At 41.8% G+C, this 27,117-nt stretch overlaps 1 protein-coding gene across 2 annotated transcripts in view; it reads right to left on the bottom strand.

The window, feature by feature from the left end:
• Window positions 1-27,117, bottom strand: part of LOC130361843 (probable cation-transporting ATPase 13A5) — a 179,940-nt gene that overhangs the window by 80,821 nt on the left and 72,002 nt on the right. For both annotated transcript variants that reach the window (XM_056565410.1, XM_056565411.1), the window contains exons 12-15: window positions 24,063-24,251; window positions 15,415-15,476; window positions 4,985-5,135; window positions 3,651-3,737 (exon numbers count right to left, since the gene is read on the bottom strand). In XM_056565410.1, coding sequence (XP_056421385.1) covers window positions 3,651-3,737; window positions 4,985-5,135; window positions 15,415-15,476; window positions 24,063-24,251 — 489 coding nt within the window. The remainder of the gene's footprint in view (window positions 1-3,650; window positions 3,738-4,984; window positions 5,136-15,414; window positions 15,477-24,062; window positions 24,252-27,117) is intronic.

Genomic DNA, 27,117 nt, shown 5'->3' with positions numbered 1-27,117 from the left:
GATTCACAAATACAATATGTCTACTTTATGATGGCATCATAAAGTTGACATGTTTTTACTTTCTGAAGACATTAGAGGGCTTACAAATATACTTTTCAAAATGTTCACGTAAATTCAAAATCTGAATTTTTCAGAGACCAGTTAAGTTTGAAGTGAATTTGAGGGGCCTTTCTGTGAGAAATACCTCATAAATGACCCCATTATAGAAACTGCACCCCTTTAGGTGTTTCACAGGAATAGCAGCAAAGTGAAGGAGAAAATTCTAAATCTTAATTTTTTTTTCACTCGCATGTTCTTTTAGAGACATTTTTACAAGGGGTAAAAGGAGACAAATATCCCCAAATTTGTAACCCAATTTCTCTCAAGTAAGGAAGTACCTCATATGTTGATGTAAAGTGTTCTGCGGGAGCAGTAGAGGGCTCAGAAGGGAAGGAGCGACAATTTAGGAGAGTTAATTTTGCTGATATGGTTTTTGGGGGGCATGTCACATTTAGGAAGCCCCTATGGTGTCATAAAAACAAAAAAAAACACATGGCATACTATTTTGGAAACTACACCCCTCAAGGAACAGAACAAGGGGTCCAGTGAGCCTTAAAGGGGTACTCCCATGGAAAACTTTTTTTTTTTTAATCAACTGGTACCAGAAAGTTAAACAGATTTGTAAATCACTTCTATTAAAATATCTTAATCCTTCCAGTACTTTTTAGCGGCTTTTTACTAAAGAGAAATCCAAAAAAGAAATGCATTTCCTCTGATGTCATGACCACAGTGCTCTCTGCTGACCTCTGCTGTCCATTTTAGGAACTGTACAGAGCAGCACATGTTTGCTATAGGGATTTTCTCCACTTTCTGGACAGTCCCAAAAATGGACAGCAGAGGTCAGCAGAGAACACTGTGGTCATGACATCAGAGGAAGTGCATTTCTTTTTTGGATTTCTCTTTAGTGTACAGCCCCTAAAAAGTACTGGAAGGATTAATATTTTTTAATAGAAGGGATTTACAAATCTGTTTAACTTTCTGGCACCAGTTGATTAAAAAAAAAAAAAAAAAAAAAAAAGGTTTACACGGGAGTACCCCTTTAATACCCACAGGTAATTGATGATTTTTAGTTAAAGCCAGATGTGTAAATGCATTTTTTCACTAAAATGCTACTTTTCCCCAATTTTTACAAGGAGTAATAGGAGAAAATCCCCCCAAAATGTGTAACCCTATTTCTTCTGAGTATGGAAATACCCCATGTGTGGACATCAAGTGCTCTGCTGGCGCACTACAATGCTCAGAAAAGGAGTCACATTTGGCTTTTGGAAAGCAACATTTTACTGAAATGTTTTATTATGTTTTTTTTTTTATTTTTATTTTTTGGGGGGGGGGGCATTTAATAAGCCCCTATGGTGCCAGAACAGGAAAAAAAACTGCACCCTTCACATAACATAACATAACAAGGGGTACAGTGAGCCTTAATACCCCACAGGTGTTTGACGAACTTTCATAAAATTCGGATGTGTAAATGAAAAAAAAAATTCAGTAAAATGCATTTTTTCCCCAAATTTTACATTTTTACAATGGGTAATAGGAGAAAATGTCCCCCCAAATTTGTAACACTATTTCTTCTAAGTATGGAAATACCCCATATGTGGATGTAAAGTGATCTGGGGGCAAACTACAATGCTCAGAAGAGAAGGAGCACCATTGAGCTTTTGGAGAGAGAATTTGTTTGGAATGGAAGTTGGGGCCATGTGCGTTTACAAAGCTCCCCTGGTGCCAGAACAGTGGACCCCTCCCTCCACATGTGACCACATTTTGGAAACTACACACTTCACAGAATTTAATAAAGGATGCAGTGAGCATTTACACCCCACTGACATTTGACAGATCTTTAGAGCAGGGGGATGTGCAAATGAAAAATTACATTTTTAATTTTCACGGACCACTGTTCAAAAAATCTGTCAGACACCTGTGAGGCGTAAATGCTCACTCTACCACTTATTAAATTATGTGAGGGGAGTAGTTTCCAAAATGGGGTCACATGTGGGGGGGGGGGGGGTCCATTGTTCTGGCACTGTTAGGGTTTTGTAAACACTAGTGACCTTCAATTCCGGACAAATTTTCTCTCCAAAAGCCCAATGGTGCTCCTTCTTTTCTGACCATTGTAGTTTGACCGCAGAGCAATTATCATCCACATATGGGTAATTTTCTTACTCAGAAGAAATGGGATGAAACATTTTTTTTTTTTTTTTCGTATTTTCCTTTGTGAAAATGAAAAATTTAGGGTAACACCAGCCTTTTAGTTAAAAAAAATATATTATTTTTTCATTTTCCCATCCAAATTTAATGAAAATTTGTCAAACACCTGTGGGGTGTTAAGACTCACTATACCCCTTGTTATGTTCCGTGAGTGGTGCAGTTTCCAAAATGGGGTCACACGTGGGTATTTATTTTTTGCGTTTATGTCAGAACCACTGTAAAATTAGCCACCCCTGTGCAAATCACCAATTTAGGCCTCAAATGTACATAGTAAGCTCTCACTCCTGAGCCTTGTTGTGCGTCCGCAGAGCATGTTACGTCGACATTTGGGGTATTTCCGTACTGAGGAGAAATTGCGTTACAAATTTTTGGGGGTATTTTTTTTCCTTTTACCTCTTGTGAAAATAAAAAGTATGGGGCAACACCAGCATGTTAGTGTAAAAAAAATAAAAATAAAATTTTTTACTCTAACAGGCTAGTGTAGACCCCAACTTTTCTTTTTAATAAGGGGTAAAAGCCCCCCAAAATTTGTAATGCAATTGCTCCTGAGTACGGAAATACTCCATATGTGATCCTAAACTGTTTCCTTGAAATATGACAGGGCTCCCAAGTGAGAGAGCGCCATTTGCATTTGAGGCCTAAATTAGGGATTTGCATAGGGGTCGACTCGGATGCAAGCGTTACAATTGCGTCCGCTACCAAAATCATTCTACGCCAGTGATTCCCAAACAGGGTGCCTCCAGCTGTTGCTAAACTCCCAGCATGCCTGAACAGTCAGTGGCTGTCCAGAAATGCTGGGAGTTGTTGTGTTGCAACAGCTGGAGATTCTGTTTTGGAAACATTGCCATACAAGACATTCTTCATTTTTATTGGGGGGGGGGGGGGGGGGGGAGAGTGTATGTGTGTGTATATGTAGTGTTTTACCTTTTGTTTTGTGTAGTGTAGTATTTTTAGGGTACATTCGCACTGTCGGGGGTTTACGGCAAATTTCCCGCCAGGAGTATGAGCTGCGGCGTGGAAACTCACTGTAAACCCTGTACATTCACATGGGGGGCAAACCTTCAAACCTGCTGCCGCACAGAGGATGATCGCCGCTGGTAAGGGACCACCGGCGCTGGCCCAAGCACAGTTCCCCCGCTCTGCCTGGACTACCTTGTGTGGGTAGAGTGGGGGAACCGAACTTTTACATCCCCTTGTCTTGGACAGCCCCGATCCCCCTTATTTTCTGGGTCACCGGAGACTCGTATGATCCGGAATTGCCGAAAATCTCCATCCTGAATTGGCTGGCAATTTCTGGCGATTGCTGACAGGGTGGGACCCTCAGGACCCCCCTTGGCGATGTGCCGTGATGCCTGCTGAATGCGTCCTGAAAAGGTTAAAAAAAATGGAAAATTTAGTACACTTGCCTTTGCAGCATTAGGTCCAGGTTTAACCATTGTGCAGCTATTTATTAGATCATCTTCTTTGATGGTCGCCTTGTAATCTTCAAGTTCCTGTTTCAAAGATTCAGGTTAGAATTTATATTTAATAGGCATTCTAGACATAAATTATTTGCCGCCAGTTTGCATGAGGTTTCTGAGTTATCTGTCTGCCAACAGATCATAACAATAATTATCTTAATCTTTTTTCAGGGAGATAACAAATTATTCTGTAATTTTGGGCCCATAGGGAAGACTTGGCATAAAACAGTTTTTTGGGACAAAGAAATACCGTAAATTAAATTAACCATTTTCCATGGCAATTTGTGCATGTGCTGGACAATTCCTGACATAGGCATAGGTGGTAGCAGGGAGCACTGTATCTGACTGTAAAACACCTTCATCCACGGCATACAGCAACTGAAGTACTGAAAGGCTTTAGTTTAATAGTATATATGTAGTATATGCTAATCTGTCAAACAGTTTTTGGACACCAGTTGACAGATTAAATCACCACCAAAACTGTTTGTATGAAACCCGCCAGGTCAATGTAGTACAATTTGAAATTTCTGTCTCAGACAACAAAAGTGTCTGGTTAATCCAGTAGGGGGCCAGACGAGGTCTGCCTCTTTAAGGGTCCATGCATGCCTCTGATTCTATTCCCCCTCTAATCCCTGGCTCCCCTCCAATCCCTGGCTCCCCTCCAATCCCTGATAGGCTTTCCTTGCCTGAGCAACATTGTGAGTTACCATAAGCGAAGGTTCTGCTGCTGTTTGTATCTGCTGTATTTGCGTGTTCAAGACTATTGGCTGTTTCCTGATGTCGTCTCTTGCCTCATTCCCCTGTACCGGCTCTCCTGGAAAACACTTGGATCCCTGACTACGCCTCTACCTTATTTCAAGCTCTAAACACCTAGCTGCACTTGTGCTACACAGCTGTGTTGTTCTACAGCACCAGCTCTGCTAAAACACCTAGTCAGTCTTGCCTCCACTGACTTATTCCATCTAGTGTCAACTCGCCCCACCTGCTTGTATCCATGCTGCTTGGCCAGCTTCCACTCTTGTGATATTGGGGCGTTATACAGAGCTATTTCTGATCAATGACATGGGCTGCACATATCATGGGCTGCATATAACATGGGCTGATTTGCACTGTTATATATAAAATATATAATACCAGGGCAGGCTTTCAACTAGAAACCAACACAATGTCAACTTGCACTAATGACAAAATATGTGACAGCTAGAGCTGTTCAGATATGTTAATAAAAAGGCCTAATTTAAACATATATTGTAGTTTTTATTTGAATATTTGAAACTTACCCAGCCGGTACCATCAAACATCTTCATGTCTAATGGATCACCTTGTAATTTTCCATCCAATTTGATAAGTGAGTGACAACTTGTCATTGCTTCAAGCAATGGGCTCCAATGTAGATTATTAGAAGAAGTGAAACATATCATATCCTGGAAACTAAAAATAAACACTCTTGCATATTATATTGTTTGACTACATTTATTAAAATTTGATATTAAGACCCTGCCTCCTCCAGTAATTTATAAAAAAAAAAAAAATAGGTGAAAATGCTCAAATGTCAAATAATAGCTTATACATTACCTATATCCCCAAACTAAATAAGCCAACAAGATTATAAAAGACACGCTCAATGTAGAAAATTGGATCAAATGTTATGAAATATACTCAACATATACTCAAACATTGCCCATAAAAATGTAAACACATAAGACATCATTAAAACAGACATAATGAGGGAACCATGATTTCATTATTTAGGTTGGGGAGGGCCCGTAACAATAGTCCTTGCCCACCCTGGTAACGGCAGGCTGTTGCTGCTCGGTTTGTATCTGACTGAGAACCCTTATCCTTATTGGGTGCATCTGATGCATTCTTTATAGGCATGGGCCATGTATAAAAACTTTTTTTGTGCTATTACTATTTAACATAATCATATGTTAGTGATAATGTCATATTGATATGATGTTTATATATGCCTAATGCATTTATTTAAATAGCACTGACATTTTCTAAAGCTCTGTATAGAGATCATCAAATTCGTCCATGTCCCTATTTGGGTGCACAATATAACCTTAGTATGCTTTTAGAATGCTCTATGCAGACCTGGTTAGATTGAGGACCTCAGTGCTGCAAGGCAACAGTCCTAAACACTGAGCCACCATGCCACAAGATTGTATTTAAGTCACATGATGTTGTTGCAGCATAAAATAGGAAATAAGAGCCTGCAGATAGAAACTCGACCTAGTGTGGGCTGTGAGTCTCTTTAGTGGTGATCATAGGGATGGTGGAACATGTGTAGTTAATATCAATTTAGGTGTGTGCTCAAATGGTATGCCTACCCTTTCCCTGTTGGTAAGGGCATGCAGGTTAGGTCAGAGCCATGGAAGAATCCTGTAGCCACTTGTGTTACAGAAGCTGCAGAGACTGTAACAAGCAGCCTTTGGAAGAGGATAGGGAACAGGAGGAGATTGAGTTTTGTTGCTGCTCACATGAAGACATTGATCAGATTGAGCAGAGGTCTTCAGCTGTGATCAGGAAGTTGCAGCCACCGCGGTCCAAGTGATGGCCACAGTAAGTAACAAACACAGAGACTGATAACCTTGTATATACACAATAGTAAAGTAGTTGTAATCACCACGGGAAAAGGAGGGTAATTCTTACTTTTATTAGGGAAGGGGTTAAATGATCTTTATTAACTTTTTTTTTTTTTACACTTTTTTTTTGTTGCAGTGTTATAGCCCCCCTGGTGGCTATTCCACTGCACATACCGATCTCATACACAGATCATTGCCGTGCATTGACACGGCAAAGATCAGTGTAATCAGTTGTCGATTGCTCAAGCCTGGATCTCAGCCCGACTGAGCTGCCGGGAAGCTTTTACTTTACTTTTAAATGCGGAAATCAACTTTGAACGCCGCGTCTAAAGGTAAATAGCACATGGCACAACGATCAGTGCCACACGCCATTAGCCCAGGGTCCCTTCTATCATTAGCCACCAGGACTGACCCAATATGAGGCAGGGTCATGGCGCGACCCCGCGTTTTATACTGGGACCAGGTGCAGCGCCCTGTGTCCTTAAGAGGTTAAACTTTTTTTTCCCAGCGGAGTACCCCTTTGAGTAAGGCTTGGATGTGTCCTGTGTGTCGACCCAGCAAATTTATGTGATGTAACTGTGCTGCTAACTGAATGCCAGTGAAGGTTACATGATTGACACCATGCTATTACTGTTTAGTCTGCCTATAAAAGCATCATTCAAGATTGATCAATAAGTTATATCTCTGTACTGTCCAGACTGGGGTCTACTGGATCAAGAAAAAAAAGTATGGGAGCAGAATACCCTTTTTTACAAAGTAGTTAACCCCTTAAGGACACAGCCCATTTTGGCCTTAAAGACACTGAAGGGGTTACTGTATTGTATGTATCCATCACACAGTGTCTTTATCCTGTCAGCATTTAATGTTATCTCTTTGCTAGGAATGTAGCCGTGAAGGTTAATTAACCATATTAGGACTTCCTATTCTTACATGTGTTATGGCTTTCTCGACCATCTGTCTCTCCCATGAATTCTCTCAGAAACCTCCGTATACCTAATATTATAGGCTAGAGATTATACCAAATATTTGAGTGACGGAAGGAGGGGTGCAACCCCCCCCCCCCTATATTACGTGCTTACGGACTACCGAATAAACTAGAGTGAATTTGACCAGACAAACTGTTGTTATGTGTTATTTCTGGTAGATTCATTCTCCTGGATCCAGATAAAGACTTAAATCAAGCTAACCACCGAAGTTCGGTACCAGGGGTACCTAGATAAGATCAGATCTCCTTACAATCTGGGGGCTCGTCCGGGATCGAGAAAGTCATCCCCGGATCCGTATGAGAGATATCTGTTTTATCCTCTGTCTGATCCGAGGGCACTGACAGCGTCTCGATCCAAGTAAGTAGAACCATTTACTTAGAAACTTCGGGGGGTTGCTGTGTCTGGGACACAGAGTGTCAGGGACACAGTAGACAAAGGCTCAGGGAGTCATAGGTGATTATAAGAGGTGCTCCGGGAGCCCCATATCACCTTAGTCAGACATAAGTGCACTTAAAACTAAAAGAAGCTGTTCGGGGAACAGAAGGTTACAAGCTTGATTTAACTCTTATATATATGTAGTTTGTAATAATAAGAAATTTTAGAAGTGATAAGATCATTTGTTTGTGTGAGACGTTGACCGGGTGGTAAGTGTACGGTCAAATCTCACTGTGATTTTTTTTGTACTAACATCATTGACTGTGTAAAATTGCATGCGTTGTGGAGAGCTGCAAGACGCCCCACCCCTCTGGCTAGGAGATAATCTGTTGACCCAGAGACCGGTGAACGCAAGTGGTGGTTCAAAACAGCACTAGTCGATAGGGGTTTTGGGAGAGTGAGCAAACATTAAGACACGAGTCCGCTGATCAGTTGACAGGAATTGTCGGAGCCTCTGCGGCTCAGTACAGCCAGTCCTGACAGTGATTGTATGATCGCACTCCAAAACCAAACATACTAACATGATAGCAAAAGGCTCTAAAACTAAGTACCCTAAACCAGAGCCAGGGGAAACTTGCAAATGTTATGTAGCCCGTGTTAGTCCAAAAAACTATTACCTGATCAATCCATGGGTAGACGATTTAGCAGGCTGGACTGAGGTAATGGATGCTGCAGATCCATTCCCCAGAGACGGTGACAATAGTGTGTATCATATGGATATGGTCAAAGGACTATGTCTGGGTGATAAGGCAGCCTGGCCGCATTTCGATGCGGACCCTTCCTGGGACATGGATTATATGTCCAAGGGAGGGGAACAGTGGCTAGAAATAGCCCCCCATTGGTATGATGCAGGTAATAAGAAAAGGATTAAGAACCACAGCTGTCCCAAAGATGATAGGTCCCTTCATGAGATAGAACGGGAAATAAGTTTGAAAGGGAGAGACCAGAAATTTCCACCACCACCCCCTTCACCGTATAACAGACCCCCTCCAGTAGTGCCTCAGTACCCAGTTTTGACTCCAGATGAAGAAGATGCAGTCACAGCAGTCGTAGCTAGGAGAGCTCCCAGCCACAACCTTTAGCAGAATTAGCAGGAGGGGAGGGAGCTGCAGGAAGAGATAAGGACGCTGGTGCTCAAGGAGTTACTAGTGGGGGGGGTCCAGACCCGCAGTATGTCTGATAAACAAGAAGTAAGTGAAGAAGTTAAAATGTTTGCCCCTTTTCTAACAGCAGGACAGCATCTTATAAAAAAGCCCATAGATCTAGAGACCATTGACAGGGAATACATTACAGATCACACTTTCAGCATTATACCTGAGTGCCCCGTGAGTCTTCTTGGGAGAGATCTGTTTGTAAAGCTGGGATTGCAGCTCACAGTTGAAAACAACGGTATCAGTATATACTCTGATGCTTTGCCCATTGTAACTCCACTGATTTTTACAAACATACAGGAACACCCAGAGCTAGGGGACATAGACCCATCACTGTGGGCAAATGGGGACTATGACACAGGGCTTATTGATTGCACACCATACAAAGCTACCCTAAGGGAAGGCAGTACACCTGTATATCAGAAACAATACCCCCTTTCAAGAGAAAAACTTGATGGACTTAGGCCAATGATAGAAGAATTCCTTAAAAAAGGAATCCTGGAAGAGGTGATTTCACCCTACAGCACGCCCGTCAATCCAGTGACAAAGGCAGATGGTACTACCCGCTTTGTACAGGATTTGAGGGCAATAAACAACATTATTGTGCCTATTGCTCCTATTGTCCCAGATGTCAATTCACTTCTTTCTGCCATTCCTGCAGACGCTGTCTATTTCAGTGCGATAGATCTGAAAAATGCTTTCTTTTCTATTCCAGTTGATAAGGTGACCAGACCACTTTTTGCTTTTTCCTTTGACGGACGTCAACTGACCGGGTGCAGAATGCCCCAGGGATATGCTGATTCACCTGTTGTGTACAGCATAGTCCTCCAAGCCACATTAAAACCATGGTACTCCCCCCAAGGTTCTGTGCTGCTGCAATATGTCGATGATTTGTTGTTATGTAGCATGTCAGCGGAGGCCAGCATTCAGGATGGTTTATCACTGTTACAATGGTTATCAGGATGTGGTCACAAAGTGGCACTTAAGAAAATGCAATGGTGTAAAACGCAGGTGAAATATTTAGGGTTTGTCCTCACGAAGGGAGAAAGGAGAATCAGCACAGAAAGGGTCAAGTCTATTGCGGGCCTGGTCACCCCGCACACCAAGAAAGAAATGCTTTCCTTCCTTGGTATAATAAACTACTGTAGACAATGGATCCCTGATTGCTCCTACTATGACAATGTTCTGAGGCAAGCCACTCTGGAACAGAGTCCAGATTTGGTGAAATGGTCTCCTGGAATGTATGATGCATTTGATTATTTGAAATGTTCGCTCATGTCGAGTCCGGGGCTTGGCCTCCCTGACTATAAAATGCCTTTTCACATGTTTGCACGCCAAAATTGTAAAACCATGGCGGGGGTACTGACACAAGAACATGGAGGCAAGTTACGTCCTTGTGCATTTTTCTCAAAGGTGATGTCCACCTCTGTACAGGGGATGCCGGCATGTCTGCGTTCCCTTGCAGCCTGTGCAATGATGGTAGAACTGACAACTCCTATTACCCTGGGACACTTGACCTTCCTGCACACCACACATGATGTTGTAGGCTTACTTAAAGGTGTACATACACAGCACATGTCAGCACAAAGATTGGTGCTATCCAATTTTGCAGAAAAATCCAAAAACAGGATTGATCTGCAAAGAGGGGAAGCCGTGCCTACCAAAACACAACGCATCTGTCTTCATTGCACATTTTTATACAGTTTCAGCTCTGCTAATCCTACATTCCTCACACTGCTTCACATGCTTTTCCCTTCACAACCTTGAGTCTCTCTACTGATGTTTCCACATCACTGATGCCAGCAGTTAGTCACAGACTACATACACAGATGCATCACATGTTTGAGAAACAATCCTAACAACCCATTGATAATTCCTCACCAACACCTTGACTACCCCACTACACCATTCACTCACTTGCAGGTTGATTACACGCATATACCTAAAACAAAAGGGAAACAGGAATATGCATTAGTGATAGTGGACATGTTCTCCAGATGGCCAGAAGTCTTTCCTACAAAGTCAGAGGATGCTAAAACTAGAGCCAAAATTCTGACCCAACAGATAGTCCCAAGGTGGGGCCGTCCTCTGGTCATTGAATAAGACCGTGGGCCGGCCTTTACCTCAAAGCTCAACAAGGAGATAGCAAGACTATTACAGGTGGAGTGGAAATTCCATATTCCATATCACCCAGAGAGTTCAGGGGTCGTGGAACGGATGAACAGAACAGTGAAAGACAAACTTAGGAAGGCCACTGCTGGAACATTCGAAAAATGGAAACAAATCCTGCCCATAATACTTGCAGAGATCAGAATGACACCTAATAAGAAGCTAGGGTTGTCACCATTTGAAATTCTAATGGATAGGCCCTTCCCTACACCCTGGGAACAGTGCCCCCCTAGTGATACAGGAAGGGGATTTGGACCCGATCAGAGATGAGTATGTTATTAATCTGATCAAGGTCCTCAGTAAAACTGAAGAAAAAGTTGCTTGTAAATCTCCCTCTCTTCCACAGGAACCAACTCACCCATTCCGGGTAGGAGACAAGGTGATTGTCAAGGCCCTCCAGAAGGGAAAGAAGCCGGGGAGCTTCATCTACGGACAACCCACCGAGGCCATCACCAGAACAGCGGTCCTCACAGAGCAGTCACCCACCTGGATCCACGCCACAAGGATCAAGCTGTTAAAGAAAAGAGAGGTACTAACGGAGGCAGACAGCCTTGACCTCGAAAAAGGCGGAAAAGGGGTACAAACGGGGGCAGACAGCCCTGACCCCCAACTAAGCGAAAGTCTCCATGAGTTCTGGCAGTTAATTGACAAGAATGACACCCCAAATCATACTGATAACAATCTCATTGACTTTTCTGACATGTAGTGACACGGAGAGCTATGAGCAAAATTACAAGCAGCAGAATCCTCTAATACCCCACACCATGGCTTTCAAGAATAAAAGAGCGGTATCTGATTCAACATATGAGGACACTTTAGCAATGGAAACAGGAGTCTCAGATGCCAATCTTTGGGTAGAATGGATGAAATACACAGCAGCTTCCATCAATAAAAGTAATTGTTATATTTGCGGGACTGCAAAACCACATTTGGGTACGGTGCCATTCACGCTTCCCTCAAATATAGAAAAATGTTTTTTAAATCTTTTCAAGAATATTTCTAATAATGACACTGATTGCGGAACCTGGAAAATGAAATACCCTTTGCTAACAGAGACCCCACACTCAGGGGCAGGTATACACATATACCCAGGGAATTACACATGCTATAGGGGAGAAAAGGAAGATATCAATAGAAAGAACTTCACAAAGGGATATTGTGCTAGTTATAGCTCTGTAGAAGTGTCACTCACTCAGAACCAAGTTTTTTCAATAGGTGACATTTACTGGATCTGTGGCGATGGTAGAATAAGGTTCAAGCTAGAGGGCAAGTGGAAAGGAGAGTGTGCTCTAGCTAAAGCCATTATGAACATTCACATATTCACAGAAGGGGGAGAACACGTAAACTCTGCCACAAAAAGGATAAAGAGGTCAACACCTGCAGGTAGCTTCGATCCACATGTATACATAGACACAATAGGGGTCCCAAGAGGGGTCCCTGATGAGTTCAAAGCCAGGAATCAAGTAGCTGCGGGCTTTGAATCTATTCTTTCTATAATCACTGTGAACAAAAATGTAGACTGGATTAATTACATTTACTATAATCAACAAAGGTTTGTAAACTACACAAGGGATGCGTTACGAGGTGTTGCAGAGCAGCTCCAAGCTGATTCCATTATGACATTACAAAACAGAATGGTCTTAGATATGATTCTGGCAGAAAAAGGTGGGGTGTGCGAAGTGCTTGTGGATCCTACATCATGCTGCACCGTCATACCTAACAACACTGGTCCCAATGGTAAAGTAACTATTGCAATACAAAAGTTAGAGGACCTGTCTGCCGAACTAAAAAAGAACTCGGGTATTACAGATCCTTGGGATCAATATTTTGGATGGTTTACTAACTGGAAACATGCATTAACACAATTAGCTATTATAATTTTTGTAATCATTATAGTTATTGCTGCATTTTCTCTATGTGTGATACCATGTATTAGGAGGTTGCTAGAAAAGGGAGTCGCCAATGCCACGGCCACATTTTACCAGGCCTCGCCCTCATTGGCTAATGAAGATACTACACCCAGTGGATACATGCAATACCTAAAACTCTACAGAGAAAGGAAGTTAAAAAAAGGAGAACCGTATAGTATAAAATATTATAAGGTTCTAAGAGGGGATTGAAGGGGTTACTGTATTGTATGTATCCATCACACAGTGTCTTTATCCTGTCAGCATTTAATGTTATCTCTTTGCTAGGAATGTAGCCGCGAAGGTTAATTAACCATATTAGGACTTCCTATTCTTACATGTGTTATGGCTTTCTCGACCATCTGTCTCTCCCATGAATTCTCTCAGAAACCTCCGTATACCTAATATTATAGGCTAGAGATTATACCAAATATTTGAGTGACGGAAGGAGGGGTGCAACCCCCCCCCCCCTATATTACGTGCTTACGGACTACCGAATAAACTAGAGTGAATTTGACCAGACAAACTGTTGTTATGTGTTATTTCTGGTAGATTCATTCTCCTGGATCCAGATAAAGACTTAAATCAAGCTAACCACCGAAGTTCGGTACCAGGGGTACCTAGATAAGATCAGATCTCCTTACAGACACAGCCAATTTTATTTTTGCATTTTCATTTTTTCCTCCTCACCTTCTAAAAATCTTAACTCTTTTATATTTCCATCCACAGACGAGTATTAGGGCTTGTTTTTTGCGTGATCAGTTTTCCTTTGTAATGAAATCTCTCAATTTACCAGAAAATGTATGGCGAAATAAAAAAAAAATACTATTTGTGTGGGAAAAGAAAACCATAATTTTGATCATTTTGGAAGGTTTCGTTTTCACACTGTAAAATTTACGGTAAAGATGAAATGTTTTCTTTATTCTGTGGGTCAATAAGATTAAAATGATACCCATGATTGCATAATTTTCTATTATTGTACTGCTTTAAAAAAAATCTTAAACTTTTTAACCAAATTAGTGTGTTTAAAATCCCTCTATTTTAACAACCTATAACTTCATTTTTCCATATAAGCAGCTGTATGAGGGCTCATTTTTTGTTCCGTGATATGTACTTTTTATTGATACCACATTTGCATACATGAAATTTTTAATAATTTTTTTATTTACTTTTTGGGACTTTTTTTTACGTTTATGCCATGCCGTTCATCGTACGGGATCAATAACATTATATTTTGATAGTTCAGACATTTATGCATGTGGTCATACCAAATATGTTTATTAATTAATTTTTTTACACTTAAAGGGGGTTAAATGAGAAAACGGGACAAATTACATTTTTATTGGGGGAGGGGATTTTTCAAACACTTTTTACTTTTTATTTTACGCTTCAATAGTCCCCACAGGGGACTATTTTTAGCAATCATTTGATTGCTAATACTGTTCAGTACTATGCATAGGACATAGAACTGATCAGTATTATCGGCGATTTTCTGCACTGGTCTGCTCGATCTCAGACCAGAGCAGAAGACCCCTGGAGACAGACGGAGGCAGGTGAGGGGACCTCTGTCCGCCATTATGGATGATCATATTTGTATTGATCACGGCATCTGAGGGGTCAATGGCGTGCATCAGCGTGATCACGATGTCCGCCATTACCCGCGGGTCCCTGGCTGCTGAAAGCAGCCAGGACCTGCCGTGCATGACACAAGCACCACTCTGGTGTTCGCGGTCATGTACAGGACATAAATGTGCGTTAAGTACCAGGGCACCAGGACATACATTTACGTCCTGTGTCGTTAAGGGGTTAACATTGCCTCTGTATCATAAATTCCAAAAGCATAGAAGACAGGTAGCACTCACTGCTTCTGACATCTACACACATGGTGAACCGGACTCATGGGGAGGCATAAAGGACGTTAAGGAGCGCTCAGAGGCGACTGTCTCTCTACTGAGCCCAGAAGAGGCACAGGTGAGGCTGTCAGTTGCCTCTGACCACTTCTTAAAGTCATTTGATGCCTCCTCATGAGCCCGATCCTCCGTGTGTGTAGACGTAAGAAGCGGTGAGTGCCACCTGTCTTCTATACTTGTGGAATTTACGCTATGAACTATTTTTTTTTACATGGTTTAGCACCCACGCATGAGTCACATGACCTTCTTACTGGTACTGTTGGAACTGTGGCTGGCGATCATGATATATAGTGCCCTCCCCCTTACACTGTTCTTCTTTTTGATTGCCTCTGTATCACAATAGAAGCATGAACTATGATAAACAGACACAAAAGGTTAAATGGAGAGAACAGTGTAGGATATCCTCTATGGCATTATTCAGGAGAGAGGGTGAGATTTAACATTTTTTTTTTATTTTGCAAATTTTTGCCACTGAATATTCTACCAGTCATCGTCTTGCTCACCAAATCGGTTGGTTTTTCCTCTGACAGGCATCCATTGTACAGTTGTTTGACTAAAACTTACCAGCTTTTTTCACAAGGAAGAACACCATATAAATCCAAAATGTCTTCTGTTAAAGTGCCAGTCTATGTAGAGACAAATTGATGCATTTTATAATACAGCATTTAAAACCCATTATAGCACTTTCTTGTTAACACTTGGCTGTTGGCCAGATGTTTGTTCAGCCCAAATCCAACTTAGGTGTGGCCACCTTGATGGGGCTGATTTCTTTAAAACACAGCACCAATTTTGTCCTTAATTTGTGTTGTATTGCAATTTAGTTGCTTTAACCCCTTAAAGGGGTATTTCAGGAATAAAAAACAGGCCTTTTTTCTTTCAAAGACAGCACCCTCCTTGTCTCTACTTTGGGTGTGGCATTACAACTTGGCTCCATTCACTTCAATGGAACTGAGCTGCAGAATCATACCAAACCTGGAGAAAAACAGAGAAAGTCTTTTAAAGAAAAAATGCCATTTTTTTTTATTCCTGGAATACTTCTTTAAAGGGTAGCTCCCACCAACCCTCTTTTTTTTCTGTCCCTGCCTATTGCCCTTCTATCCCTAACCCCCTCCCTGCCTTTATTTTTATATTTATTGACTAATATTTGCCATTTTGTCTCCCTGGTAGTGTGCTCACTACCAGGCAGACTTCCCCAGCAGGCACCACGTCACTGATGCCTGCTGGAGGCGACTTCAGCCCTTAGTTCTAACAGGGTGCCTCCAGCTGTTTCACAACTACAACTCCCAGCATTCCCTGACATCTATTAGCTTACAGGGCATGCTGGCAGTTGTAGTGGGGAAACAACTGGAGGCACCTATTCATACCAACCTCCTGCGTCCACCCCCCTCCCCTCATCTCCGGTCGCTCAGATGGGGAGAAGAAGCCGGGACCGCGAACTCTGCGCTGCGTGGCAAGCTGCGGAGAAACGGGGAATCCAATTCAGTTACCGGAGTCTGCAGAGAGAGTGCAGACTCCAACTGGGCTTAGGTACAGACTGCGTGCATGGTGCGGCCAGGGCGGCTGCTCCTGGACTTTACTGCGCTGGCTTCCTGCCTGTTTGATTGACAGACAGGAAGCCAGCGCGCAGTGAATGAATTTCGACTCATTTGCCTGGCTGAAATGAGTCGAAATTCTGTAGTGACGTCACTGCAGAATGCATTAGGCCACTAGGAGGGCGACCCCTAGTGGCCGAATTTAAAAGTGATTTTAAACTGTTTTAAAATCACTTTTTTTTTTATTAAAATATATTAGAGATATGTTGTAGTACTTAAGTACTGCAACATATCAATTTTTTGTTTTCATGACAGTGCCAATTTAAGGACAAAGCCCATTTTGACCTTAAGGACCTGAGTAGTTATTGCTAATCTGACCTCTGTCACTATGCATTAATTACTCTGGGATGCTTTTTACTTATGAATTTGATTCAAAAATTGTTTTTCATGACATATTCTACTTAATGTTAGTGGTAAATTTTTGTCGATAATTGCATAATTTCTTGGTGAAAAACTGGTGAAAATAGACATGCCAAATAAATTATATATTGATTCACATATACAATATCTCTACTTTATGTTGGCGTCATAAATTTGACATGTTTTTACTTATTGAAGACATTAAAAAGCTTCAAAGTATAGCAGCAATTCTCCAATATCTCACGAAAATTTCAAAATCTGAATTTTTCAGGAACCAGTTAAGTTTTGAAGTGAAATTGAGGGTCTTAATGTTAGAAATCCCCCATAGTGGATCCCACTATGACAACTGCACCCCTCAGAGTATTCAAAATGACATTCAGAAAGTTTGTTTACCCTTTAGGTGTTTCACAGGAATAGCAGCAAAGTGGAGGAGAAAATTCAAAATCTAAATTTTTTACACTAACATGTTCTCGTAGCCTCTTCTTTTTCATTTTTACAAGGGGTAATAGAAGAAAATGCTCCAAAAACTTTGTAACCCCATTTCTTCTGAGTATATAAATACCCCAAATGTGGATGTAAAGTGCCCTGCGGGCACACTACAATGCTCGGGTTAGCAGGAGTAACTTTGGGATTTTGAAGAGAGAATTTTGCTGAAATGTTTTTTGGGGGGCATGTTACATTTAGGAAGCCTTCGTGGTGCCAGAACAGAAAAAAATAAAATAAAATAAATTACACACTATTTGGGGAATTACACCCCTCAAGGAACATAAAAAGGGGTACAGTGAGCCTTAACACTCCACAGGTGTTTGACAAATTTTCGCTAAAGTTTGATGTGAAAATGAAAAATTTGATTTCTTTCACTAAAATGCTGGTGTTACCCCAAATTTTTCATTTTCACAAGGGGTAATACGAGAAATGCCCCCCAAAATTTGTAACACCATTTGTATGGAAATACCCCATTTGTGGATGTAAAATGCTCTGAGGGCACACTACAGGGCTCAGAAGAGAAGGAGTGCCATCCCTACCCCTTAATTCCCTGGTTGAACTTGATGGACATATGTCTTTTTTCGACCGTACTAACTATGTAATTGGGCTTTTGTAGAGAAAATTTGGTTGTAATGGAAGTCGGGGGCCATGTTCGTTTACAAAGCCCCCATGGTGCTAGAACAGTGGACTCCCCATATGTGACCTAATTTCGGAAACTACACCACTTAATGGAGTGTTATAAGCAGTGCAGTGAGAATTTACACCCTACTGGCATTTGACAGATCTTTGGAACAGTGGGGATGTGCAAATGAAAAACACATTTTAAATTTTTTACGGACCACTGTTCAAAACACTGTCAGACACCTGTGGGATGTAAATGCTTACCGCACCCCTTGTTACATACCCCACTCCTGCTGGGCAAGGGTGATTGGTGCTGTCTCAGCACCAATCACCCTTTTTTCCGGGTCACTGGAAACCCGATTGACAAGGAGGTGCTGTGAATCGCCCTCGGTCCTTAAAGGGGTACCCTGGTGGAATTTTTTTTTTCATATCAACTGGCTCCAGAAAGTTATACAGATTTGTAAATTACTTCTATTAAAAAAAAATCTTAACCCTTCCAGGACTTATCATCTGCTGTATGCTACAGAGGATTTTGACTTGTTGTTTTCTGTCTGACCATAGTGCTCTCTGCTGACACCTCTGTTCATGTCAGGAACTGTCCAGAGTAGGAGCAATTCCCCATAGCAAACCTCTCCTTCTACAGACAGTTCCTGAGACAGACAGTGGTGTCAGCAGAGAACACTGTGGTCAGACAGAAAAGAACAACTCAACTTCCTCTGTAGTATACAGCAGCTGATAAATACTTAAAGAGTAAAGATTTTTAATAGAAGTAATTTACAAATCTAACAAAAAAAGAAAATTCGATGGAACTCACCGATAAAAAAAAAACACAAACTGTATTGCTTCATATTAAAAGACACTGGCTCACAGCTGGACAGGAAACAAAAACCGCAACAGCTGAAGCTGGTCGGGAGGGGGCTGTCTGGGATGTGATCACCCCATGCAGCTTTGGCTGTTGCGGTTTTTGTTTCCTGTCCAGCTGTGTGCCAGCATCTTTTAATATGAAGCAATAAAGTTTATGTTTTTATAGGTGAGTTCCATCGAATTTTCTCTATTTATAGAAAGCTGTTTTCTGATTTTGATGTGCAACCCTATTTTTCCCAGCTCTCCCCCCACTCACTTGGTAATTTTTTACTAACAATTACTACTTGTTATTTGTACCTATGTGATGGTGCCACATCGCTTTTCCTCCTTACACGCCTTTAAATTACAAATCTGTTTAACTTTCTGGCTCCAGGTGATAAAAAACAAAACAAAAAAAAACAAACTGTTTTTCACCAGAGTACCCCTTTAAGTCTTATGACACAAGGGTGTACCTGTACGTCCTGGAGGGGTTAAAGCGAATGGAGACAAGTTGTAATAACACACACTACCTGGGGAATGGAATAAATTATCTCTGTTTATTTATTTCTGGCTAACTTTAACCTATGCATACGCCCTGCATCCTGAATCCTTAAGGACGTAGGGCGTATAGATACGCCCGTGGGAATTCCGGTCCTCGCTGCTAGCCTGTCGGGGACCCGACCGCGATGACTGCTGATATCTATCAGCAAGCATCCCATGCATATGCCCAGGGAGGTCCTGAGACACCCCCCCCCCCCCATGTCAATTCAGAGCTGCGATTTTCGGCAGATTCTGGTCATACCGGTGTCCGGTGACCCGGAAGATCAGGGGAATCGGGGGTGTCCAAGACATCCCCGGTCCCTCTGAAGGGATAGGAGTTAGGTGGCATGGGAGCCACCCCTCCTATCCCTTCTATTGGTCGTCAAGAAGTGACGACCAATAGCAGATCGGGGGTGGGGGGGGTTAAAGTTCGGTTCCCCCATTCTGCCCACAGACGGTAATCCGGGCAGAATGGGGGAACTGTAGCGTGATCGGTGGCGGTGGCAGTGGAGGTCCCTTACCTGACCGGTGGCGACGGGCGGCGATGACGTGCGGCTCCCTTGTGGCTCCCTGGCGAAGACTACGGAAGCCGGTGAGTAGTTGCCTTGCAACATCTGGGGGGGTGGGGGGCTAAAGTTTGGAGATCATTATACAAAACTAAAACTCCCAGCATGCCCAGACAGCCATTTGGGCATGCTGTGAGTTGTAGTTTTGCAAGATTTAGAGGGCTACAGTTTGGAGATCACTGTGCAGTGGTTTCTAAACTGTGGCCTTCCAGATCTTGCAAAACTACAAATCCCAGCATGCCCACACAGCAGTTTGCTGTCTGGGCATGCTGAGATTTGTAGTTTTAACATCTGGAGGGCCACAATTTGGAGATCATTATGCAGTGGTCTCTAAACTGTAGCTCTCCAGATGTTGCAAAACTGCAAATCCCAGCATGGCCAAACAACAAACAGCTGTCTCGCCATGCTGGCAGTTGTAGTTGCATACCTCCAGCTGTTGCATAACTATATCTCCCAGCATGCCCTTCGGCAATCAGTACATGCTGGGAGTTGTAGTTTTGTAACAGCTGGAGGCCCCCTGGTTGGAAAATACTGAGTTAGGTAACAGAACCTGAGTGCAAACTCCTAGCGGGAAACTCACTGTAAACCCGTCAGTGAGAATGTACCCTAAAAACACTACACTACACTAACACATAATAAAGGGTAAAACACTACATATACACCCCCATACACTGTTCCCCCCAATAAAAATAAAAAACATATTGTACGGCAGTGTTTCCAAAACAGAGCCTCCAGCTGTTGCAAAACAACAACTCCCAGCAATTATGGACAGCCACTGACTGTCCAGGCATCCTGGGAGTCTAGCAACAGCTGGAGGCACCCTGTTTGGGAATCACTGACATAGAATATCCCTATGTCCACCCCTATGCAATCCCTATTTTAGTCCTCAAATGCACATGGCACTCTCTTACTTCGGAGCCCTGTCATATTTCAAGGAAACAGTTTAGGGCCACATATGGGGTATTTCTGTACTCAGGAGAAATTGAGTTACAAATTTTGGGGGGCTTTTTCTCCTTTTACCCCTTATGAAAAGAAAAGTTGGGGTCTACATCAGCCATTTAGTGTAAAAAAAAAAATTTTTACACTAACATGCTGGTGTTGCCCCATACTTTTTATTTTCACAAGAGATAAAAGGAAAAAGACCCCCAAAATTTGTAACGCAATTTTCTCCTGAGTACGGAAATACCCCATGTGTGGACGTAAAATGCTCTGCGGACGCACAACAAGGCTCAGGAATGAGAGTGCACTATGTACATTTGAGGCCTAAATTGGTGATTTGCACAGGGGTGGCTGATTTTACAGCAGTTCTGACATAAACGCCAAAAAATATGACCCTATTTTGGAAACTACACCCCTCACAGAACGTAACAAGGGATATAGTGAGCCTGAACACCGCACAGGTGTTTGACGAATTTTCGTTAAAGTTGGATGGGAAAATGAAAAAAAATTGTTTTTATTACTAAAATGCTAGTGTTACCCTAAATTGTTTATTTTCACAAGGGAAAATAGGAAAAAAAGCCCCCAAAATGTGTAACCCCATTTCTTCTGAGTAAGCACATACCCCATATGTGGAAGTAAAATACTCTGCGGGCGAACTACAATGCTCAGAAGAGAAGGAGCGCCATTGGGATTTTGAAGAGAAAATTTGTCTGGAATTGAAGGCCACATGTGTTAACAAAGCCCCCATAGTGCTAGAACTATGGACCTCCCCCACATGTGACCCCATTTTGGAAACTACACCCCTCACAGAATGTAATAAGGGGTGCAGTGAGCATAGCCCACAGTTCCAAAGATCTGTCAAATGACAGTGGGGTGTAAATGCTCACTGCACCCCTTATTAAATTCTGTGGGGGGTGTAGTTTCCAAAATGTTGTCACATGTGGGTGGTCCACTGTTCTTGCACCACGGGGGATTTGTAAATGCACAAGGCCCCCGGCTTCTATTCCAACCAAATTCTCTCTCCATAATCTCAATGGCACTCCCTCTCTTCTGAGCATTGTAGTGTGCCAGCAGAGCATTTGACATCCACACATGGGGTATTTCCATACTCAGAAGAAATGGGGTTGCAAATTTGGGGAAAAAACAGCATTTAACTAAAACTTTAACTAAAAGTCGTCAAACGCCTGTAAGGTGTTAAGGCTCACTGTACCCTTTGTTACGTTTCTTGAGGGGTGTAGTTTCCAAAATAGTAAGCCATTTGTTTTTGTTTTTTTTGCTGTTCTGGTACCATAGGGGCTTCCTAAATGTGACATGCCCCCAAACACCATTTCAGCAAAATGTGTTTTCCAAAAGCCAAATGTGACTCCTTCTCTTTTGAGCATTGTTGTGCGCCCGCAGTGCACTTGACGTTCACACATGGGGTATTTCCATACTCAGAAGAGATGGGGTTACAAATTTTGGGGGACATTTACTCCTTGTAAAAATGTCAAATTTGGGGAAAAAAACAGCATTTAGTGAAAAAAATGTTTTATTTACATGTCCAACTTTAACGAAAAGTCATCAAAGTGGGGTGTTAAGGCTCAATGGACCCCTTGTTATGTACCCTGAGGGGTTTAGTTTCCAAAATAGAATGCCATGTGGGGGTTTTCTTGCTATTCTGGCACCATAGTGGCTTCATAAATGTGACATGCCCCCCAAAAACCATTTCAGAAAAACTCACTCTCCAAAATCCCACTGTCGCTCCTTCCCTTCTGAGCCCTCTAGTGCACCCACAGAACACTTCACATAAACATATGAGATATTTCCTTACTCGAGAGAAATGGGTTTACAAATTTTAGGAAGATTTTTCTCCTTTTACCCCTTGTGAAAATTCAAAAACTGGGTCTACAAGAACATGCAAGTGTAAAAAAATGAAGATTTTGAATTTTCTCCTTCACTTTGCTGCTATTCCTGGGAAACACCTAAAGGGTTAATACACTTACTGAATATCATTTTGAATACTTTGAGGGGTGCAGTTTTTATAATGCGGTCATTTGTGGGGTATTTCTAATATGAAGGCACCTCAAATCCCCTTTAAAACTGAACTGGTCCCTGAAAAATTCTGATTTTGAAAATGTTGTGAAAAATTGGAAAATTGCTGCTATACTTTGAAGCCCTCTGATGTCTTCCAAAAGTAAAAACATGTCAACTTTATGATGCCAAAATAAAGGTGACATATTGTATATGTAAATCAATATATAATTTATTTGGGATGTCCATTTTCCTTATAAGCAGAGAGTTTCAAAGTTAAAAAAAATTCTAAATTTTCATATTTTTCATAACATTTTGGAATTGTTCACCAAGACATGATGCAAGTATCGACAAAATTTTACCACTAACATAAAGTAGAATATGTCACAAAAAAACTATCTCGGAATCAGAATGAAAAGTAAAAGCATCCCAGAGTTTTTAATGCTTAAAATGAAAGTGGTCAGATTTGCAAAAAAGGCCTGCATCCTTAAGGTGAAAATGAGCTGCGTCCTTAAAGGGGTACTCTGCCCCTAGAAATCTTATCCCCTATCCAAAGGATAGAGGATAAGATGTTAGATCGCCGTGGTCCCGCTGCTGGGGACCCCGGGGATCGCCGCTGCGGCATCCCGCTATCATTACTGCGCAGAGCGAGTTCGCTCTGTGTGTAATGATGGGCGATACAGGGGCAGGAGCAGCGTGATGTCATGGCTCCGCCCCTCATGACATCACGGCCCGTCCCCTTAATGCAAGTCTATGGCAGGGGGCGTGATGACCGTCACGCCCCCTTCCCATAGACTTGTATTGACGGGGTGGGCCGTGACGACACAAGGGGCGGAGCCGTGACGTAACGATGCTCCGGCCCCTGTATTGCCCGTCATTATGTGCAGAGCGATCTCGCTCTGCGCAGTAATGCTAGCGGGGTGCTGCAGCAGCGATCCCCGGGGTCCCCAGCAGCGGGACTGCGGCGATCTAACATCTTATCCCCTATCCTTTGGATAGGGGATAAGATGTCTAGGGGCGGAGTACCCCTTTAAGGGGTTAAGAATATTTATAAAATGCTTATTCAAGCTTATTCAATTTAGATATATAGTAATAATTATTTATTTAATTGTTTCCTGTTTATGTTATTGCATTTTTTATGTAAAATTATTGGGTAAGTAATTGGGTACAATTCTAGCGCTAATGCCAAAATGCCAATAAGAGATAATTTGTCTAAAGAAGGAAAATTACAGAAAAATAACAAAATGAAACTTACTTTATCGAAACATAAAAGATTTAGCTGCCCAGCTAAATTGATCCTTTGAGGACTGATGCAGAAGATATCTTTTTTCTTCAGCCTTGTTTGACCATACAGAAGACAAAGTGTGATAGAGGCTGGAAGGGCTGCATTTACTGCGACTGTTAGCATTAGAAATGACATGAGTACAATGTCATGAACACTGGCCTAAGAAAATATTAAAATAAAAAATAAGTAGTAAATCTATAGAAAACTTTACAAAGTGTATTTAAAGTAAATTTCATTTCTGGTAAATCTACTTAAACTCCTATAAAAAGAAAAAACTCAGCTGCTGGCCTCCCATGTCAACATCCGAAGACTGACTAGATTAGAACTGATGAAGAAATTTCCATAAAAAATGTCTCAATGCTTCTGGGACCAAAAGACAACTCATAATACATCAAAAGATGATTGTATTCATGGACACATTTTAAGTCGTAAATGGCAAAAAAGAGGCATGGCAATAATTATACAGCCATAAAATTGATGCGTGTTAGGCAAAACAGCTTTTTTTCCATTAAAACTTGTGCCTGTTTTACTTTCTCTTCTATTTTTGGAAACCTAACAAGCTGAGAAGTAGTAGTCTTCTAGTTATATTGCCATGTCAAGCAGAACTTCCAATAAATACAGAAATCTAATACTATACATGCACTTTGACCACCAGGTGGCAATATGCTATACAAGTATACAGTGGAGCAAAAAAAAAGTATTTAATCAGCCACCAACTGTGCACGTTCTCCACTTAAAAAGATTAGAGAGGCCTGTAATTTTCATCATAGGTATACCTCAACTATGAGAGACAGAATGAGAAAAAAAAAACATAAAATCACATTGTCTGATTTTTACAGAAACTAGTTGCAGATTATGGTGGAAAAATAAGTATTTGGTCAATATCAAAAGTTCATTTCAATACTTTGTTATATACCCTTTGTTGGCAGAGGTCAAATGTTTTCTGTAAGTCTTCACAATGTTTTCAAACACTTTTGCTGGTATTTTGGCCCATTCCTCCATGCAGATCTACTCTAGAGCAGTGATGTTTTGGAGCGGTCGCTGGGCAACACAGACTTTCAACTCTATCCAAAGATTTTCTATGGGGTTGAGGTCTGGAAACTGGCTAGGCCACTCAAGGACTTTGAAATGCTTCTTATGAAGCCACTCTTTTTTGCCCGGGGCGGTGTGTTTGGGATCATTGTCATGCTGAAAGACCCAGCCACGTTTCATCTTCAATGTCCTTGCTGATGGAAGGAGGTTTTCACTCAAAAGCTCACAATGCATGGCCCCATTCATTCTTTCCTTTACACGGATCAGTCGTCATGGTCCCTTAGCAGAAAAATAGCTCCAAAGCATGATGTTTCCATCCTCATGCTTCACAGCAGGTATGGTGTTCTTTGGATGAAACTCAGCATTCTTTCTCCTCTAAACACGACGAGTTGAGTTTTTACCAAAAAGTACTACTTTGGTTTCATCTGACCATATAACATTCTCCCAATACTCTTCTGTATCATCAAAATGCTCTCTAGCAAACTTCAGACGGGCCTGGAAATGTACTGGCTGAAGCAGGGGGACACGTCTAGCACTGCATTATTTAAGTCCCTGGCGGCGTAGTGTGTTACTGATGGTAGCCTTTGTTACTTAGGTCCCAGCTCTCTGCAGGTAATTCACTAGGTCCCCCCGTGTGGTTCTGGGATTTTTGCTCACCATTCTTGTGATCATTTTGACACCACAGGGTGAGATCTTGCGTGGAGCCCCAGATCGAGGGAGATTATCAGTGGTCTTGTATGTCTTCCATTTTCTAATAATTGCTCCCACAATTGATTTCTTCACACCAAGCTGCTTGCCTATTGCAGATTCAGTCTTCCCAGCATGGTACAGCTCTTTGGTCTTAGCTATAGTGGAGTTTGGAGTGTGGCCGTTTGAGGTTGTGGACAGGTGTCTTTTATACTGATAAAAAGTTTAAACAGGTGCCATTAATGCAGTTAACGAGTGGAGGACAGAGGAGACTCTTGAAGAAGAAGTTACAGGTCTGTGAGAGCCAGAAATCTTGCTTGTTTGTAGGTGACCAAATATTTATTTTCCACCATAATTTGCAAATAAATTCTTTTAAACTCAGACAATGTGAATGTATGGATTTTTTTTTCTCAGTATGTCTCTCATAGTTGAGGTTTACATATGTTGAAAATTACAGGCCTCTCTCACCTTTTTAACCTGTCCAGGACCAAGGGTGTACAGGTATGCCCTCTGACCCTGTTACTTCCGGACCAAGGGTGTACCTGTACACCCTGGTACTTTTAACAGGGTTTAAACCATTCTCACCAGCGGAGAAAAATGCGATCAAAGTTGCTCCCGGTGTCCTAAATGAAAGTGAAACTGTCCCGGCAGCTCAGCGGAGCTGACTGGGACTATGGCGACATAATCACGTTGTCCCGATCAGCTTAGCGGATGATGCGAGGGTCCTCACCTGCCTGTTTGTCATCTGATTGTCGATCTATTGCTCCATGACTGCGCATTGATCAGTATATGCAATCAGAAGATTGCATGGTGAATTTTACCCACAAATATATATTATTTTGGTTTTGCGGTAGATTTTGTTATTAAATGATTGATGTCATTACAAAGTACAATTGGTGGCTCAAAAAACAAGCCCTAATATGGGTCTGTAGGTGCAAAATTGAAAGCGGTATGATTTTTGGAAGGAGAGGAGTGCAAAAACGAAAATTGGCCTGCTCCTTAAAGGGGTACTCCACTGGAAAAAAAAATTCTAAATCAATTGGTGCCAGAAAGTTAAAAAAACGGATTTGTAACTTACTTCTATATAAAAAAAAGTAATCCTTCCAGTACTTATCAGCTGTTGTTTGCTCCACATGAAGTTCTTTTCTTTTTGAATTTCCTTTCTGTCTGACCACAGTGCACAGAACTTTCCAGTGTAGAAACAAATTCCCATAGCAAACCTCTCCTGCTCTGGACAGTTCCTCATATGGGCAGAGGTGTCAGCAGAGAGCACTGTGGTCAGACAGAAAGGAAATTCAAAAAAGAA

The sequence above is a fragment of the Hyla sarda genome, chromosome 3, assembly GCF_029499605.1.
Source record: "Hyla sarda isolate aHylSar1 chromosome 3, aHylSar1.hap1, whole genome shotgun sequence".
In the NCBI taxonomy this organism is placed as follows: Eukaryota; Metazoa; Chordata; class Amphibia; order Anura; family Hylidae; genus Hyla; species Hyla sarda.
Note: the sequence above shows the minus strand (reverse complement) of the source record. Positions and strands in the feature narration are given on the sequence as shown.